The 19,871-nt window shown below is 43.4% G+C and overlaps 1 protein-coding gene across 1 annotated transcript; it reads left to right on the top strand.

Moving 5' to 3' along the window:
- The first annotated feature begins 1,709 nt into the window (after positions 1 to 1,709).
- Positions 1,710 to 18,227, top strand: LOC149970358 (uncharacterized). The gene is made up of 26 exons (XM_090226238.1): positions 1,710 to 1,785; positions 2,002 to 2,661; positions 3,056 to 3,153; positions 3,272 to 3,336; positions 3,440 to 3,491; positions 3,631 to 3,668; positions 3,869 to 4,017; positions 4,241 to 4,345; positions 4,764 to 4,840; positions 4,939 to 5,003; positions 6,152 to 6,300; positions 6,529 to 6,642; positions 7,585 to 7,789; positions 8,187 to 8,355; positions 8,701 to 8,841; positions 8,938 to 9,063; positions 10,828 to 10,873; positions 11,011 to 11,114; positions 11,227 to 11,348; positions 11,565 to 11,833; positions 11,976 to 12,081; positions 12,348 to 12,631; positions 13,184 to 13,285; positions 13,446 to 13,601; positions 15,757 to 17,709; positions 18,208 to 18,227. Exons 1-26 carry the CDS (start codon positions 1,710 to 1,712, stop codon positions 18,225 to 18,227), a joined length of 5,451 nt encoding a protein of 1,816 aa, XP_090082364.1.
- The last annotated feature ends 1,644 nt before the right edge of the window (positions 18,228 to 19,871 follow it).

Genomic DNA, 19,871 nt, shown 5'->3' with positions numbered 1-19,871 from the left:
TTACACCCAGCCTACAGGCGAATTCACTGACACACCATGTAAAACAGAGGTAAGAAGTGAGGGGGTGGAGCCACAGTCATATATGGGGTTTCAAGGTGTGTGTAGACAAATTCAGGTCTCACTGACACCAGAACACTACAGGTCTCACTGACACTAGAACACTACAGGTCTCACTGACACTAGAACACTACAGGTCTCACTGACACCAGAACACTACAGGTCTCACTGACACTAGAACACTACAGGTCTCACTGACACTAGAACACTACAGGTCTCACTGACACTAGAACACTACAGGTCTCACTGACACTAGAACACTACAGGTCTCACTGACACTAGAACACTACAGGTCTCACTGACACTAGAACACTACAGGTCTCACTGACACTAGAACACTACAGGTCTCACTGACACTAGAACACTACAGGTCTCACTGACACTAGAACACTACAGGTCTCACTGACTCCAGAACACTACAGGTCTCACCCATCCATTTAGGAATTGATACAAAGGTTAATAGCACCATCCATTAAGTGACTATATACCAGGATCATCTGCCTGTTGCAGGCACCTAATTATTTGGTAAGTCAATTGACCATTTATATCATAGACTTTATACTTTAACTTCACTTTAATGATGTTGACCAAGTTTTTCAGTAATTGTACATTTATTTGTGATTAAACAAAAATGTTAGTTGAATCCAAGACAGCATATATAAAATATATGTCGAACTCAGTTCAGTTCAGTTTAGTATATTCATTTCCAACTCAATGTCATGGTAATCATAATGTCATCTCTCATGTCATAAATTGTAATATTTTATGGTTGTCTAATTCTGCTGTAGATTATTCTAGATGTTCATTACTGTAAATATGGCCAGTGTCATGTTGAGTTACACACTGGACAATGAAGTGTCATTCCATATGATTTCAATCCCTTTCTGACTTCATCCTTTTTGATTTGAACAAATCCTTCCATACATGTTGTCCCACGGTAGAAGTGGTCAGAAAGTTACTTTTTAGACCCGAATAGCCATTTTGCATTCCCCACCCTACAATGAGACAGCCATGTCTTCATCACTGAAAAATATAAATGGTGGAGTTTGATATCATTTGAATTGTGGTCAAACTATTTGAACATTTCTTGAAAAAAATATCAAATGTCAAATAAATTAAACAGTTTGACAAGTGTTTGTAAGCTTTTTAAAATGATTTATCTTTTCCAGTGATGAAGACATGGTTGTCCCGTGGTAGGGTGGGTTATGCAAAATGGGTCAACATTGAGCATCTCTGAATGTTTAGTCACTCTCTGACCACTTCTACCGTGGGACAACATGTATGGAAGGTTTGGTTCAAATGAAAAGGGGTGGAGTCAGAAAGGGATTGAAATCATATGGAACAACCTTAAAGGCTTTGGGAACAATGATAACCAAAAGTCAATATGCGAACACATAACAAAGTGCAACAGAGTTGCTATATTCTCTCAGATATTGTATTGTGCTGGTTAATAGCAGCTTAGAAAACTGTCCTTTGGAAAGTGTTTGTCCAAATGTAAAGCATGTACAATGATTGATAGGCTTTACACAGAAGAACATTTTGCCCTACAAAATAAGATCTTCAAATATTACATTTGAAAGATGTATATAAAACACCAGAGTAGAAGCTTGAGTGCAGGTCTTACTGTTACTGATGTTTATTTCAGAGCTGTGATGAACGTCTGCAAGAAACTCCTCCATCTCCTTCTCAGTGTGTCTCTACTAAGCTGTGCCTCTCCCCAGGACCCAGGTAAACAGCTGGCCACAGCACTGCACTGCACTCACACTCATTTACACACACAACTGATCAATAACAAGCCATATGCTGCCAATTTCCGGGGAGAAATACTGTATCTGGAAGAGAGTGAAGAAATTAATGGAGATATGGAAGATAAGTACGACCAACAACGATTGACAAAATAAACAGTTCTTGCTCACGGTGGTCCATGTGCCCTATGTACACCAGAGTGTTCCAGCGTGAGCTTGTGGGGGAAGATGGCTGACTTTACAGGGGATTGCAGCTACTGGCAGCTGAGTCCCGACCTCTCCATCCCTGCCCTGGAGGAGCTCAGTGTGTGTGTCCACCTCCAGCAGCACATCAGCACGCCAGCCTGGACAGCCTTCATGTACCGACACCCTGACGGGCTGCAGGCTGAGCTGGGCCTGGCGGGTCAGCAGGGCCTGGTCCACACCTGGCTGTTTGGGATGAGGTGGTCAGCCCCCCTCCACCTCCCCCTGGGCCACTGGACCTACATCTGTATAACCTGGTCTGGGGCGTCTCACCAGCCAGCCCTCTACGTCAATGGGACCAGTCTGGATGTTACAGCCCATACTAAGGGATCCCCCCTGTCCCCCTCCTGCTGCAGGCTGGCCGCGCACGGGACGCTCACGCTGGGCGTCTCACACTACGTAGTTCAAGGGGAGATGCATGTGAAGAACGGTACCAACTTCAATGGGAGTCTGTCTCTGTTCCGCATGTGGGGACATGCACGCACCCCTGAACAGGTGTCTGACCTGACCTGCACAGAGGGGGATGAGGTGCGCTGGGATTCTATCGACTGGCTTACCCTGAGGTGTCCTCCAGTCCCAGACTCCCGTCTACAGTGTGGTGAGACAGGAGGCCATTTATATTTTATATAGATTTTGATTGTCTGTACATTTATTTTTAATGTAATTCTCTATGGAAAAACTGATTGGTGTCAGCTATGAGCAGCCATTTTGTATTTCTCCGGTGTCCTCTGCTGTTCCTGTTATGTATCTGGACCCAAGTTCAAATATTGATCTCGTATCCAATGGTGCAAACACAGGGTGCATCATTAAACATGTGTTAAACATCAAACTCAAAGCTCTCTGCAGTGACTTTCAGGTCGTTAGAGATGGTCCTTCTGCAGTGCATTCGGTAGATATGTAGATGATAAGTAGTCACAAATCAGAAGGTAAATGGTCTAAACACCAAAGCTATGTTTTGTATCTTATACATTGCTTCTGATCAATTACATCATTTTCATAATTTCTGTCAGCCTGGTCTCTGTATGAAGTTAAAGTCAAGATTGCCATCATCTGCTACGATGGAAACAGTACAGATAAATACAAAGCCAGAGACCTTGCACATCAATGGGTAAGCTACTGGGTCACATTTCACTTCCTGTTGCACAGTGTTTAGAATAATTCCAGTATTACTCTCCACATGTAATGTTCTCTATTTTGATGGATCAATTACCTTTATCTACTTGCAGCTCAGACAAATATTACCATCCAACAAATATTATTTGTACAGAGTCTCTGTGTCTGTGTCAACCGGGTAAGAAAATACCCAATTACAAATTTAATACAGGTATATCATGGATTTATTTATGCAATACAATTATATCATCTCTTCCTCTCATGTGTAATCTCTACTGCAGGCCATATCACACGGTTGACAGTGTTGGTGAGACATACGAGGAAGAGGTCCAGGTAAGTGTTGAACTCCACGGAATGATGATACTACAATATACAGTAACAACAATTACAAAGTTAAACATTTATTCTGATGATGATCAGTGCACCTTTTTGAGCACAGATGATAGCATGTATTACGATTTTAATTCCCCAGGACAAACCGACATTTCGGGCTGAATTCAATGTTAACAAGTAAGAAATACTTTATTCTGGTGTTATTCATAAGTTTCACTTTTTGAAAATGGTCTCTATGACACTACTACAATTGGCAAAACATTTACAAAGAAATATACTCACTACCTCACATTTCCAGGAGCTGATTGAAGCTATAGGTTTGGGACTAAAAGGACTTGTGCTTGTTGTTGTTTAATCATTGTTGCATCACCACACAGCTTTGACTGCCTGGTCCACCTCAACGTGATCCCCAGCTCTGATGTCAGTACAGTGCAGAAACAGGTCTCTTTTTTGCTGAACACCCATCAGAACTCTGGATATCTCATACTAGTGGCTGACCCCCACAGCATCCAAGTGAACGCTGTAGGTAAGACACAAATCATTTCAAAAGAAATCCCTCCTTTTGAAGAGAAAATAATGACTAAAGAGGAAGTTGCTAAGTGATTAGGGCCCTGAGTTTCTCCTGGTCTGGAGGACAAACTCTTGGTCTTATAGATGATCTAGACGTGTGATGTAAATGTTCTATGGTTCCACTGTGATGAGGAGAACCAATACAGGTCTATGAGGAGAGTGATTGTCTTTTTCCACAGAGGACTTCCCCCAAGCCACACACATTCCTCCCGTTGACATAGTCACTGAAGCCTCTTCTGACACAACCACAGACCTTAGTGTCACGACTGGTGGCAAACTCTCAGGTTAGTGTGTTCCTCATCTGTTTCAGGAAAGGATCCAGTCCATCCCTTCTTCCATCCACAACCAAACAAATTACTGCATGTGATAGGACTTTTGACTTGAAATATAGTTGTTTTAAAATGTCTCCCGTCCACCAGATTTATATACCTTTTCCGTACTTGATGCACATGTGCTTCGCTTTTCAACTAGCTAAAAGCTAGCTCGTTGGAGTCTGTGTGTCTGTACTTCCATTTGTACCACAACACGGTAAAGCAAAACAAGTGTTGAAAATATTGAACTCGTGTGGTACACAGAACACACTGCAGCCTAGTGCTGCACCCCCAATGTAGAGCTGCTCCATTGACAATGAATGACTACCACCGGAATGCAACGAGTTGATGCATCTGGTGGACATGAGGCGTAAACTGTCTTTCATTACAGACATATATTTTGAGGTTGATGCGAACGTGACCCTTACTGGGTCCTGTGACGATCCGGGACAGACCATCAGGAACTGGGTATGTGTGCTGATAGGACAGCATTTCTTCATTCAAATGCTTGTTTTCCTGATTAATCCAGTTTACTAATTATTCTGCCTGTTCTCTGACACTTTCAGCTGCATGGCACTCTACCTGCTGAGATGTCTGTTCTGACCTTCCAGCTTTTGAGAAAAGCATACAGGTACGTATCAGTAAAACGCTCACTATATCACGTAAATAGAATCATGGGAGATTTTGTCTAGCTCTTAATACAAACGTCTTAACCTCTACAGGATCGGTCGTCGTGTGTGTGTGTGTGTGTGTGTGTGTGTGTGTGTGTGTGTCGGACAGTTGAGCTAATGTAGCTTAATGTTATTAGCATGAGGATGCAAGTAACAAGAACATTTCCCAGGACACAGACGTATCTGATATGGGCAGAAAGCTTAAATTATTGTTAATCGAACTGCACTGTCCAATTTACAGTAGCTATTACAGTGAAAGAATACCATGCTATTGTTTGAGGAGAGTGCACAGTTATGAACTTGAAAATGTATCAATAAACCAATTAGGCACATTTGGGCAGACTTGATACAACATTTTTAACAGAAATACAATGGTTCAGTGGATCAGTCTAAAACGTTGCACATACACTGCTTGCATTTCAAAGATGATGGAACAAAAAACATTATATTTTACCAGATCTAATGTGTTATATTCTCCTACATTAAGTTCACATTTTCACAAAATTCAAAGTGTTTCCTTTCAAATGGTATCAAGAATATGCATATCCTTGTTTCAGGTCCTGAGCTACAGGCAGATAGATTTGGGCATGTCATTTTGGGCGAAAATTTGAAAAAAAAAGGGTCCTATGCTTAAGAGGTTTTTAAAGAATAAACAGATACAGTGAATACAAAGTTGCAGCTAAATCAGTAGGTGTTCTGTGTTTCAGTGTGCACCATCCATCTCCACGATCAAACACGACTCATTCTGATAGGGTATGTATCGGCCATGGACATACAAATGACTCTCCTGGTAGTTGAGGCAGAAAGAAATGTAATTGGGAGAGGTTAACATATCCACATTGTAAAATGAAAACGACTTTAACCTGCGGGTATATTCAGGGTCTGTTAGCACTTAACACTGTCATTCTTTCTTGCAGCCTTCCTTGCTCAAAACGTCAAGGTATGATCACAGAAAATAATCACAGAAACATAGAAATAATATTACAAGAGAGTCAGACACACTGAGGACAACTAAACACTGCATGTAATTTATAATAAAATGGAGTGAACAATATGTAACTATTTGGTTGGAGGATTTTAACTAAGAAGTTTCCCTATCCATCCACAGACACGGCTGCCTGTTCCGAGTGAAGGTGACAACGTCATCAAGTCAAGAGGCGACAACGACAAGGATCCGCACCCTCCTGGAGAAGATATACACCAATGGCCTTATAACCATAGAAACCAAGTCCAAGGACATCAAGATTCGTCATATATGTAAGCTTTGCTTGAATGAAACAAGACCCATAAACTGAAACTGAAACTGAAAGGACTCTGGTACTGTCTAGGAAAAAAGAGGCTTGAGGTTGAAGAAAAAAAACGGTAGAAAATGGCTTTCCCTTTGATATGAATGATTTGAACTTATTTGATGTGAAAATATAGCATGTGTTCCTATGAATTGTGCAGGCGTTGATGCCTTGTGTTCCTTGTTTGCCCCACCACCAGGGAGTTGTCTGGAGCACCGTCACCAGACCAGACATGGCCTGTTTGTGTGGCCGGTCACCTGGGCCCCCCAGACTGCCACGCTGCCATGTCAGGGAGACCCCAGCAAGACAGCTAGTAGGCTCTGGTGAGACAAGCTGTCAAGTTGACATACTGTGGTCCATTATGATTATTTATGACAAATTACCAATGATGAAGGGCTTTTGTGGTCTCAAATTAGTTTTTTGTCTCTCGTGCCATCGCACAGTTTAGTTTTAGAGTTCTATTGTTTCTGGCTCATTGATTTTATAGCCTATTTCATCTTGCTGTCAGAGACTGTGTGCTGTCTGAAACATACTGACCAAGCTGTCTCTCTTTAACACTGGAAGAAGGATATTTGCATTGAACGATTATAACCAAATCAATTGATGACTACATCTGGAACATGTCCTGCAATAAAAACATGAATCTGTTAGACATCATGAGCAGAGCTAATATTTAAATAATTGCCATGATAAATTTTATTATGTGTGTTAAGCATGGAGCCTTACTGTTTGCGAGGGATGTGATATTGTTTGTCTCTGAGACACCTGTTTGCCTCCATTGAGATAAATATGTGATGGCTAACAACACTGGACTGTATAACTATTGCTGAGCCTTCTAAAATGCCTTGTGGCTTGAGTTACGAGGCAGCTAACACAAATATATTCCATTCATTGACTTGAATCTTCCTGTCTCTCATCTGTTTGACCATGGGCGGATGACTCCTGCCACACCTTGACTATGGGCGGATGACTCCTACTTACAGTCTGTTGGGTATACCAGTCAGTTGGGGCATCCCAGATCTGCACCAGTGCCCATTTGTGGTTGAGACCATTCCAGACCTAGACAACATTGATGTCACTCCTGGTGGGTTCCTCAATAGTTCTGCTATGTCCATTTAGAACACAACTTTACTGTCCATATGATACCCCCCCCCCCCCCCCCACGGGGGCCCAGCCTAGGATTCGAAACCGTCTACCTTTTTGGCTTTTGTCTGTGGCCATGAAAATCAATGTATTATGCTTTTGATGTTTTCAGAGAACGCAATGGATGTGGTAGAGATTATAGAGAGCCTGCTGCAGGACCATCCAGAACTCAACTGCACTGAACTTGATACCGTTCTGAAGAAACTCAAAACAATTGTTTTCATCAGCTGGATGACCCCATCTCTGGGCAAAGCTATAATCAGCATCATCTCAGACATGTTGGAGTCTAAGAGCTACCTGCAGCATGTCACCAACCAGTGGGTGTTTTCTCTCTGTTCCACTCAGCCCTACCACACAGATCAGGTGGTTAAAGAAATGGAGCGGGGATCAGGAGGCTTTCTCAAAACCACACAGACGAACACGATAGACCTTGGACCAAGTCCAGTATCCACACTAACATACCACTTAGAATGAAGGAATGTACTGGGCTAATGTTAGTATGGATATTGGACCGTAGCCCTAGTCTATTGAAGCTGTACGAATTGATAATGTGCTCTCTCTCTCCCTCTCTCTCTCCCTCTCTCTCTCTCTCTCTCTCCCTCCCTCTCTCTCTCTCTCCCTCTCTCTCTCTCTCTCTCCCTCTCTCTCTCCTGTATGCTCTGCCATCACTCTTCACTGTGTCCTCTTCTCTGCCTCCTTCTCTTTGCTCTGTAGAATATTGAACATTACAGAGATGGTTGGGGACAAGATGTCTTGTTTTAACCAGACAAATTACACTTTGGTTGCTCCTGCGATGGCGATCTCTGTGGTGAATGTTGACCCTGACCAGTTTCAGAGCCTCACCTTTGGCGTTTCGTCTGCTGCAGGGGGCCTGAACCCTGAGGTTAGCACTAATTACAGTGCCTTGCGAAAGTATTCGGCCCCCTTGAACTTTGCGACCTTTTGCCACATTTCAGGCTTCAAACATAAAGATATAAAACTGTATTTTTTTGTGAAGAATCAACAACAAGTGGGACACAATCATGAAGTGGAACGACAAAAGGTCGCAAAGTTCAAGCGGGCCGAATACTTTCGCAAGGCACTGTAAATCCCATACATAACAATAGTTTTCCAGCGTTATCCTTCTAAACACAAGGTAATATAATATAAAGCCAGTTTAACCATCTGTACTGTCATTGATATTGAGATGGCATTCTGGTCATGGCCTTAATTCATCTTGGTGTTTTAGATTTATATCAACAAGGATCCATTCAAAGGAACGGTTGCATTCATCTCCCTACCCTCAGCCTTGAAGTATAGCTTTCCTCAACACAGTGGTGCCCAGCCGCGGGTTCAGTTTCAGTTTTATGGAATCCCAACTCTCTTCATGGTAACAGAGCTGCACCACAGCAGGGTTAATTATGTCAGAACTGTATTGTATTCAAGGACAGAAGTAAATCCCAATCCTGTATACTTTCGCTTTCAGAACAACCCGAGTGGGAAGATCCTGAACACGTATGTGGTCTCAGCCAGTGTCACCAATAGCAGTGGCCCCATCAAGGACCTAGAGGAGGATGTTGAGGTGACACTGCATCACCTGATGTCCAATGAAGTATGTGGAACACTTACTGCCCTTACAAAAAAATATTTACGCTTTGAAACTGCAGTAAAAGTGCAGTAACTGCAGTCGACTGTGGTATTCTGGACACAGTAATTGCAGAACAACTGCAGTGTATTGCAGTGTAACTGCAGTCATACTGCACTCTAACTGCAGTTACACTACAAAATTACTCCAGAAAAAAATAGTGTTATTTTGGATGCAGTATTTGCAGCATACTGCAGTTGTACTGCACTAAAACTACAGTGTCATGACATGGCCCTTTCTGGGTGTAGATCATGGACACTTAAGGGACAGTTATGACGAGTGTGTTTCATTTGGTGATCTCGTGAAGGACAGGAAACACACATAACTGTATCTCTTAAAGTGTACATTTCCCAGCTGTCAGGTTTACATCTAAATATTGTGAAACGTGATTAAACATTAAACTATTTGTGAGAATATGTAATGTGACGTTAACCTTCTAAATGAGAGTATGGATTTTCATATAAAGATGAACTAGTCAGTGGCCACACCCCCGCGAGCCCAGACATCACATTAGGCGTCATGGACCGCTCTTTTCTCTGAAATGTGTAAAACCACCCGTGATGAAATGTACATGTCATGCCAAAGAGACCCACGGTAAGCCTGATGTCTCGAATGGTTAAGACCACGCAAACCACGGTGTAAACTGAGGTTGCAAATGGTTGAACTACAATACTACCTTATTAAATTTACATGAGACAAGATAACGTGGAGGTGACGAGCCCCACGTTGAAATGGTTAATGTTCTACTACACCAGCCAAAATGCAGCTCAGCCTCAATATGGCAAAAAAAGTTATCAAATCCTAATCATCACGGTTATCAGTCTGCAGCTGAGAACGTACGTGGCCTAGGACGAGGACACAGACAATCCTCTGAGCACTACAGGGTACTCCAACGTATCCGCTCTAATCAACACTACGACCAGAGAGATTTTTACCAAGGAAAAGGGCGATCTCTACTGGGCAAACCAGAGTTTTACATCATCAACCCATCTATCAAAGCCCAGCTCAATCATAAATATATCTATTTTGTTTTTCCCGAATGGGCGGTTATTAGAATGCATATGCTTTTGTATTTACGTGAGCATAGCTTCCCAAGATACGAATCAGACTCATTCCTTTGTCTCTCCTAACCCTGCTCTTTCTTCCTCCACCCTTTGTGCAACCAGCTGTCATTTCAGGTTAGTCCACTAGGGACTTTTCATGGCATGATTAGTAATCAATGTATAATTTATCCTGTTGTATGTATATGTAATTCTGTGTGATTATTTAGTTAGTAAATAAATAATTAAGCCAATTTATTGCTGACTCATTATGGAAACTAGGGTTCGTGCAGATAACCAAGCATTTTACGACGTTTGGAATGAGATTAATGAGGTAACAATTAATAATCATTTATGGACGACTAATTGATAAGATATGAAAATATCTGAGGAGTCGATTCGGGAAATAGAGACACTATAAACATTTATCCCCTGGTACCCCGACTTCCTAGTTAATTAAAGTTTTACATGATTAGTTTAATTACGTAGTAATAATAATTACACAGAGATTTGATTTGATAAAATAACAATCTTCACATTAAGGATACTAAAGACACGACAACAGTTACACTGCACTCTAACTGCAGTCCATTTTCATAAGGGTGACAATAAATTAATTGAACAACCACTTGTAAAATGATCAATCAAACCCATATTTTACTGCCTGATCCAATTATATTTTCTCTTGAAGCTTGGTAAGGAGGTGCAGTGTGTCTACTGGGACTTCAATCAAAATGGTGGGTCCCACTATAAATCACTGAAGAATTATCAAACAAATAAAATCAGAACATTTTGGAAAGAGTATACTTCAAGTTGATTTGTGTGTGTGTGTTATATCAGTGGTAGATGGAGTATTTTGTTTAAATTACTACAGATGGAAAGGGAGGATGGAAACAGCATGGATGCAGGAAGCACAACACGAGTGCTGACTATACCACATGCCTGTGTGACCACCTCACTCATTTTGGAGTACTTCTGGTAATGACCCTCTTTTAAACGCACCAAGGCCGGTCACCTTACAAAACTTTACAGAAGCTTTGTTGTCACCATGATGTCATTCTCTACCCCACTGTCCTCACTTGTATTGTAGGACGTATCCAGGACACCCATCGACGTACCAAATGAGGAAATTCTGACCATCATAACTTATCTTGGCTGTGGTGTATCCTCTCTCTTCCTGGGAATCACTGTGTTGACATACACAGCATTTGAGTATGAATCAATCTAGTTAAATACTGTACACCCGGCATCCTCTGTTTTTTAGAGTGTTACCTTCTTCCTGTTTTCACACTGTATCATCATTTCGTCTTTTGTAAATTAACTTATTCTTTCCACAGCCTCCTCTTTTCATACACTTTATACAGTCTACTTGATTCTTACCCTCTCTACTTTCTCTCTGTCTCACAACCCCCCCATCTTCCCTCACAGGAAGCTCCGCAGAGACTATCCATCCAAGATCCTCATCAACTTGTCTCTGGCGCTGCTGGGGCTCAACATGGTTTTCCTGGTCAACTCCTGGCTCTCCTCCTTTGGCAGCTATGGGCTCTGTGTGGTGGTGGCTTCCACACTGCACTACTTCCTGCTGGCCTCTTTCACCTGGATGGGCCTGGAGGCTGTGCACATGTACTTTGCCTTGGTCAAAGTCTTCAATGTTTATGTACCCTCCTACATCCTAAAGCTCTGCGCCCTGGGATGGGGTGAGATCAATCTCTCAGTTCATTTAGAACATCAGTAAAAAATACTTCTTTATATATATATATTTATTAGTTATGAGTATTCCCTGTTACTTTTATAAATTGAACCATATCACCTGTTCTCCATCTTCCTACCCTCTTGCAGGAACCCCCCTGGTTATGTGTTGCCTTGTTCTGGTTGTAAAGAGAGATTCTTATGGCAGTTCCCTTGGCAGTGAGTCCATGGAACCACTGGATAACTCTGAGGCATTGTGGGTATTAGATTCATCCTGCGGTAGTTTATCGTTCCCGGTCATTAGATGATCAGCACTTTTTTTTTATGACACTGAATGACATGTATCTGACACTCTCAATGTCAACTCAGTCAAAACATTATACAGTTAAATTGAGATATGTGTAGATAATGGATAACCATTGTGTGGTACTAGTGTCTGTATAGTATATCTGTGTATTGTAGATTCGGGACTGAGGTTGTTATTCAGATAAGTAGATAAATCCTACTCTCTCCTATTATCAGCTGCTGGATCCAAGATGAAGTGGCTTTCTATGTGTCTGTGGTGGGCTACATTTTGCTGGTGCTGCTGTGCAACATAGCTACCTTCGTTGTGGTCCTGGTCCAGATCCGCCACATGCGGGTCAATCAGCCAGCCGGCGTCCACAGCGGACTCCTTTTGCAGGACCTGAAGGGGGTGTCCAGTCTCACCTTCCTGCTGGGTCTCACCTGGACTGTGGCTTTCTTCGCCTGGGGGCCAGCCAAGGTTCCTTTTCTCTACGTCTTCTGTGTCCTGAACGGTCTGCAAGGCAAGTGACTGCTGCCAAGCAACAGGCGTTTGTCTGTTTAAGTCATAGTGTATAAGGTATAGGGTATAACCTGATGCCAGTTCATCCCTTTAACCTTTTACTGCAGTGGGCTAAATCAGGGTCACATCAGAGTGATTATTGGTAGTCTTAAACAAATCTACTTTGAAAACAAAAGTTTACACCTCACACACATATACGATGTCAGATATATTGATATCCCAATATTACACTTTATATACCATACATCACAGAAGACTGAACTATAACGAAACGGTTTGACGTAGAAACACCAGATTTTTTTTTTTTTTTTTTTAAATAATCTTTATTAATGATGCAATTATGAAAAATATGAATAACATTCCACCCATGAGGCCAAAGAGGGTGCTTTTGTTATTCAAATCAAATCACATGTTATTTGTCACGTACACTTGTTTAGCGGATGTTATTGCGTGTGTAGTGAAATGCTTGTGTCTGACGACAGGAAAGGGCTACGTTATAGGGTATTGGTTATATAGGGTATAACCTAACGTCAGTCTCACCACTGTGTTTCAGGGTTCTTCATATTTCTGTTCCACTGTCTGATGAAGGAGAATGTGAGGAAACAATGGAGAATCCATTTGTGCTTTGGCAGCTTAAGACTCCAAGAATACTCTGGTATTTACAACCACATATCAATATACCTTCCTACCACCAAAATTAGAAATGAAACTACTCAGTTTGACCATTGTCATATTCAATTAAATATATACAAAAAATAAATGTTGATGTCGATGTGAAAATAAAAAGTTATAAATGTATAACTTGTCTTGTTCAGAATGGAGCCAAACTGCCACAGTTGGAGCCAAATCCAGGCCTAGCCCTCTGGTGCGCATGCCCTCAGTGAGGTCCATCAAGTCCAGTGCCACAGATAGCACCTCTGCCTCCTCTGACTCCAGTCAACGACAAGTCTCCATCAGAAGACCTAACTTGGGTGAGATCCCATTTTCTCCAAGTAAGAATCATTCTGATTTATCATTATTCTATGACTCCTATTAGGACATTATCATGAGTGATTAGAGAGAAGGTGCTTATGTTGTAATGATATGTTCTTCCTGTTTCGCCCTGGTTGGCAGACCTCGTGCATGAGAATTGCTTGGCACTACCACGCGTCCAACTCAACCACACTCCTCTTTCTCACAAGAGCACCTCTTTCCCAGAGGAGGGGAACTACGAGGGGCCCACTTGGCAAGATGGATCGCACCCAAGACATCGGCTACCCATCCCTTAACACCTTTCAAAATCAGCAAGGAGGAACACCTTTTCAGTTGTGCCAAATTAATGAATAGAAAAACAAAGATTGTAAGTCAACAGTGTGTGTAATCTGAAATATCTGACATAGCTTGCTTCTGTGTAACATGGCAGCTTGTGCTTTGACTCAATTTGAATGGGAGATAAACGCACTTGTCAAGGAAGTCTCCCTAAGAGAGTAGCATATGCACAGTATGATAAAGCAAATGATTTGGCTCATACTATGAATTGTGTTTTTAATTTCTTCTTACGTTGGAACACATAAAAATGCAGTTATATCTGATGAGTGATGTCCTGATGTTCATCCTTACTGATCTATTCATTGTACTTAAGGTGTGACAAATAAGACTAGTCTGTAAACGTGTGTAAAACTGACAATAAATGACATAGACTGCGATCGTTTTTTAAATATCAGTATTTGTGTCAGCATCAAAGTATTATGTGAGATGAAAAATACAAGTATGCGCCTGAGTATTTGGGATGGGAGCACTGACACCAGATATTTAGTTGATTTGTGGCGGGTTGGTGCTCTCTACTGCCCCCTGCTGCTACATTCAATATCTACATGGGCAAATATGATCTGTTAGCCTATTTTGACAAGATATTCGCCTGACCACACTAACAATGGAAATACATGTCCTCAAGGATGGATGGCAGACGTGATCAGGTGGAACCATTCTTGCACATATGAGACAATGAGCCAGGCATTTCCACTCAACACCAATGTGGATGAGCATTAGAGGGATAAAGAGAGAGACACAGCTGCATTTGAGCTCTCACATTTTTCAACTTGTTTTTAAAAAACAAAATAATAGATTTGGAGTTAAACGTGGATGTTTTGGCAGAGACATATATAGGATGCTACCCTCCACATGATGGCATTCGCTCCAGATCAAAATTCCAAACCTACAACCTAATTTTGGACAAAATTACCTGGAGGGATTACTGGTACCAAGGATTCCTTTTACAAGCTACACGGAGGGTGCTCTAGCAAACAAACAGCAGAGACCTGAGGACACCACCCAAACTGAAACTGAGTGAGTAGTTGGAGTAGCAGAGCCCTCCAACTCTCAGAGCCAGGAAGCAGGGGTGAAGGTAGCAGAAGACCCAGGGGTGGAACCAGAGACCTCTGAGGGCTCAGAAGTAGGTTCTAATGACAACAGCCTGACAGGAAGTGATGAAGAGGACACGTAGAGAGATGTCTGTCTACACCCCACTTGTTCAGGATATACAAAGGACACTGCTGAACTGCTCCACACCTCCCAGTTTGATTGGTGGAAAGTGACACATTGAGAATTGAGGAATTGAACGGTCGGCAAGGAAGTACTCTGTTCTTGAATACTTGGCGATTTTAATAAAAAAATAAATAAAAGTGATTTATATATTTTTTGATTATTTCCCTTAAAAACACATCAAAAATGTGCAACATCGCTTTAATAATGTATTTTATACTAAGAATTTGTGTAATGAACTAAATGATCTTGGTCTTGATATGAGTCATCTGGAATGGAAACACAATTAGGGACTAAGCCTTGGAGAAGTGTAAAACTGAAAGGGTTTACATCGGTGTTTCTCATTGGCTCTCTCGTAGTGGACTCGATTTCAACTTTAAAACTGAAACTCAAGTGTCTGTCTTGTCATATGATTTATTTTGAGATGGAAAATCAATTTGACCATTTTACCAATGGCAACCATGCATGATATTGTGTTTATTCTTTCACCTGTATTATTGATTGCTTGTAGATGTTGCCATAAGGCAGCAGATTGGTTTGTGTGAAAAAGTAACCACACATTAGAGCCACTGGGCACAGACATCTATTCCAAGTTGATTCAACCAGCGTGTGCCAAGTGGGAGAGCTGTGGAATGTTCGAAAAAGCAGCAGAGACTGGGGAAGTAGTGGGAAGTGTTTCTGGCAGTGTGGACGTTTCAGCCAGTGCAGTGTGGACGTTTCAGCCTGCGCAGCATGGACGTTTCAGCCTGTGTGGACGTTTCAACCTGTGCAGTGTGGACGTTTCAACCTGTGCAGTGTGGACGTTTCAGCCAGTGCAGTGTGGACATTTCAGCCTGTGTGGACGTTTCAACCTGTGCAGTGTGGACATTTCAGCCAGTGCAGTGTGGACGTTTCAGCCAGTGCATTGCGGACATTTCAACCTGTGCAGTGTGGACGTTTCAGCCAGTGCATTGCGGACATTTCAACCTGTGCAGTGTGGACGTTTCAGCCAGTGCAGTGTGGACGTTTCAGCTTGTGCAGTGTGGACATTTCAACCTGTGCAGTGTGGACGTTTCAGCTTGTGCAGTGTGGACATTTCAACCTGTGCAGTGTGGACATTTCAACCTGTGCAGTGTTTACATTTCAGCCTGTGTGGACATTTCAGCCTGCGCAGCATGGACGTTTCAGCCTGTGTGGACGTTTCAACCTGTGCAGTGTGGACGTTTCAACCTGTGCAGTGTGGACGTTTCAGCCAGTGCAGTGTGGACATTTCAGCCTGTGTGGACGTTTCAACCTGTGCAGTGTGGACATTTCAGCCAGTGCAGTGTGGACGTTTCAGCCAGTGCATTGCGGACATTTCAACCTGTGCAGTGTGGACGTTTCAGCCAGTGCATTGCGGACATTTCAACCTGTGCAGTGTGGACGTTTCAGCCAGTGCAGTGTGGACGTTTCAGCTTGTGCAGTGTGGACATTTCAACCTGTGCAGTGTGGACGTTTCAGCTTGTGCAGTGTGGACATTTCAACCTGTGCAGTGTGGACATTTCAACCTGTGCAGTGTTTACATTTCAGCCTGTGTGGACATTTCAGCCTGCGCAGCATGGACGTTTCAGCCTGTGTGGACGTTTCAGCCTGTGCAGTGTGGACGTTTCAGCCTGTGTGGACGTTTCAGCCTCTGCAGTATGGATGTTTCAGCCTGTGTGGACGTTTCAGCCTGTGTGGATGTTTCAGACTCTGCAGCATGGACGTTTCAGACTCTGCAGCGTGGACGTTTCAGCCTCTGCAGTATGGATGTTTCAGCCTGTGTGGACGTTTCAGCCTGTGTGGACGTTTCAGACTCTGCAGCGTGGACGTTTCAGACTCTGCAGCGTGGACGTTTCAGACTCTGCAGCGTGGATGTTTCAGCCAGTGCAGCGTGGACGTTTCAGACTGTGCAGCATGGATGTTTCAGCCAGTGCAGCGTGGACGTTTCAGACTCTGCAGCGTGGATGTTTCAGCCAGTGCAGCGTGGACGTTTCAGACTCTGCAGCGTGGACGTTTCAGACTCTGCAGCGTGGACATTTCAGACTCTGCAGCGTGGATGTTTCAGCCAGTGCAGCGTGGACGTTTCAGACTGTGCAGCATGGACGTTTCAGCCTGTGTGGACGTTTCAGCCAGTGCAGTGTGGACGTTTCAGCCTGTGTGGATGTTTCAGCCTGTGTGGACGTTTCAGCCAGTGCAGTGTGGACGTTTCAACCTGTGTGGATGTTTCAACCTGTGTGGACGTTTCAGACTCTGCAGCGTGGATGTTTCAGACTGTGCAGCATGGACGTTTCAGCCTGTGCAGTGTGGACGTTTCAGACTGTGCAGCATGGACGTTTCAGCCTGTGTGGACGTTTCAGCCAGTGCAGTGTGGACGTTTCAGCCTGTGTGGATGTTTCAGCCAGTGCAGTGTGGACGCTTCAGCCTGTGTGGATGTTTCAGCCTGTGTGGACGTTTCAGCCAGTGCAGTGTGGACGTTTCAGTCTGTGTGGGAGGGAAAGATTGATATTCGCTTACTCTCCGTAGCTGGCTGGCTGTGCTGGATTAAGTCCTCTGGGGAAGGTAGATTCACTTACGTCCAGGCCACCCACACACATCCAACTTCCAGACAAGCTCACGCCCAGCCTCTTAATCATGTGCACAGATCTATCACTAAGGTGCTGTTATACCAATAGCCATCAACTCCCACACATTGTCTTTCACACACAAAACTCTGCTGCACAAATCCTCTAACTGTAACAGATCTTCCACCTCCAAGTAATGGTTTTGGGCACATTGCGCTTACCAGGCATTGCTGACGCATGCCAGGTCTTACTACATCTGGTCTGGATAGGTGTTTTACACATCAGCTAACCACAATGGGCGTGTTCCTCTGCCCAGGGGTTGCTGACGCATGCCAGATATTGCAACGCCTGGATAGATATTTTAAGTATCAGCTAACCACGTTATAGCAATCTGCCAGTCTGACTCAGTCAATGATGTGGCATACAACCATTGGGAATGCAACCTTTATCTAAGATGCCAGAAGTTCATGTCACAATCCCCCTGCACTGTGTGTAGATGGGAAGCGTGCCTGGTGAGACTGTGAACATGATATCAGTTGTTGTTGTATCCTCGACACTCCTTGCCCACCGTCAAGTATTTCAGAATGCCAACCAATTACAGTAGCGTGAAAGTGTCTATTCCTCAATACTTTTGATTAGATGTGAGCCCACATGGAATCCTGCGTCACAGTCCTGCAAGGTTAATGAAGAAAAGAGGACAGGGGAACTAAGTGTGAAACGTGAGTTCCTTTTCCTCAAACACATTGCCCCCAGACCTACTGGGGAGGGGGACAATGTGATACTGACACCCGGGAAGTGCCTTATTGTCCGTCATTTCTGCATGCTCTGTGGGGAATGGGGAATACATGACTTTAAGTCAGACAATAACTAAACTCAGCAAAAAAAGTAACGTCCCTTTTTTAGGACCCTGTCTTTCAAAGATAATTTGTAAAAGTCCAAATAACTTCACAGATCTTCATTGTAATGCTTGTTCAATGAACCATAAATAATTCATTAACATGCACCTGTGGAAAGGTCGTTAAGACACTAACAGCTTACAGACGGTAGGCAATTAAGGTCACAGAAAACTTAGGACACTAAAGAGGCCTTTCTACTGACTGAAATACACCCAAAGAAAGATGCCCAGGGTCCCTGCTCATCTGTGTGAACGTGCCTTAGGCATGCTGCAAGGAGGCAAGAGGACTGCAGATGTGGCCAGGGCAATAAATTGCAGTGAGACGCCTAAGACAGCGCTACAGGGAGACAGGACGGACAGCTGATCGTCCTCACAGAGGCAGACCACATGTAACAACACCTGCACAGGATCGGTACATTCGAACCTCACACCTGCGGGAAAGGTACAGGATGGCAACAACAACTGCCATCCTGGAACTGAGTTCCACCAAGAACGCACAATCCCTCCATCAGTGCTCAGATTGTTCGCAATAGGCTGAGAGAAGCTGGACTGAGGGCTTGTAGGCCTGTTGTAGGCAGGTCCTCACCAGACATCACCGGCAAAAACATTGCCTATGGGCACAAACCCACCGTCGTTGGACCTGACAGGACTGGCAAAAAGTGCTCTTCACTAACAAGTTGAGGTTTTGTCTCACCAAGGGTCGGATTCCCGTTTATCGTCAAAGGAATGAGCGTTACACCGAGGCCTGTACTCTGGAGCGGGATCGATTTGGAGATGGTCTGGGGTGGTGTGTCACAGCATCATCGGACTGAGCTTGCTGTCATTGCAGGCAATCTCAACGCTGTGCGTTACAGGGAAGACATCCTCCTCCCTCATGTGGTACCCTTCCTGCTGACTCATCCTGACATGACCCTCCAGCATGACAATGCCACCAGCCATACTGCTTGTTCTGTGTGGGATTTCCTGCAAGACAGGAATTTCAGTGTTCTGCCATGGCCAGCAAAGAGCCTGGATCTCAATCCCATTGAGCACGTCTGTGACCTGTTGGATCTAACTTGCAGATGACTTGGTGGAAGAGTGGGGTGACATCTCACAGGAAGAACTGGCAAATCTAGTGCAGTCCATAAGGAGGAGATGCACTGCAGTACTTAATACAGCTGGTGGCCACACCATATACTGACTGTTACTTTTGATTTTGACCCCCCCTTTGTTCAGGGACACATTATTCCATTTCTGTTAGTCACATGTCTGTGGAACTTGTTCAG

This window comes from Oncorhynchus mykiss, chromosome 29 (genome assembly GCF_057628025.1).
Source record: "Oncorhynchus mykiss isolate SJ-2025 chromosome 29, ASM5762802v1, whole genome shotgun sequence".
NCBI classification, from domain to species: domain Eukaryota; kingdom Metazoa; phylum Chordata; class Actinopteri; order Salmoniformes; family Salmonidae; genus Oncorhynchus; species Oncorhynchus mykiss.
This window is presented reverse-complemented; position numbering and strand designations above follow the sequence as displayed.

What these genes read in the sequence shown, in the direction of transcription:
- LOC149970358 (XM_090226238.1), top strand. Translation starts at nt 1,710, where the DNA reads ATGAACGTCTGCAAGAAACTCCTCCATCTCCTTCTCAGTGTGTCTCTA. An exon ending in GAGACCTTGCACATCAATGG is followed by an intron (nt 3,154 to 3,271) that starts GTAAGCTACTGG and finishes ATCTACTTGCAG; the next exon opens with CTCAGACAAATATTACCATC. An exon ending in CAGGGGGCCTGAACCCTGAG is followed by an intron (nt 8,356 to 8,700) that starts GTTAGCACTAAT and finishes TTGGTGTTTTAG; the next exon opens with ATTTATATCAACAAGGATCC.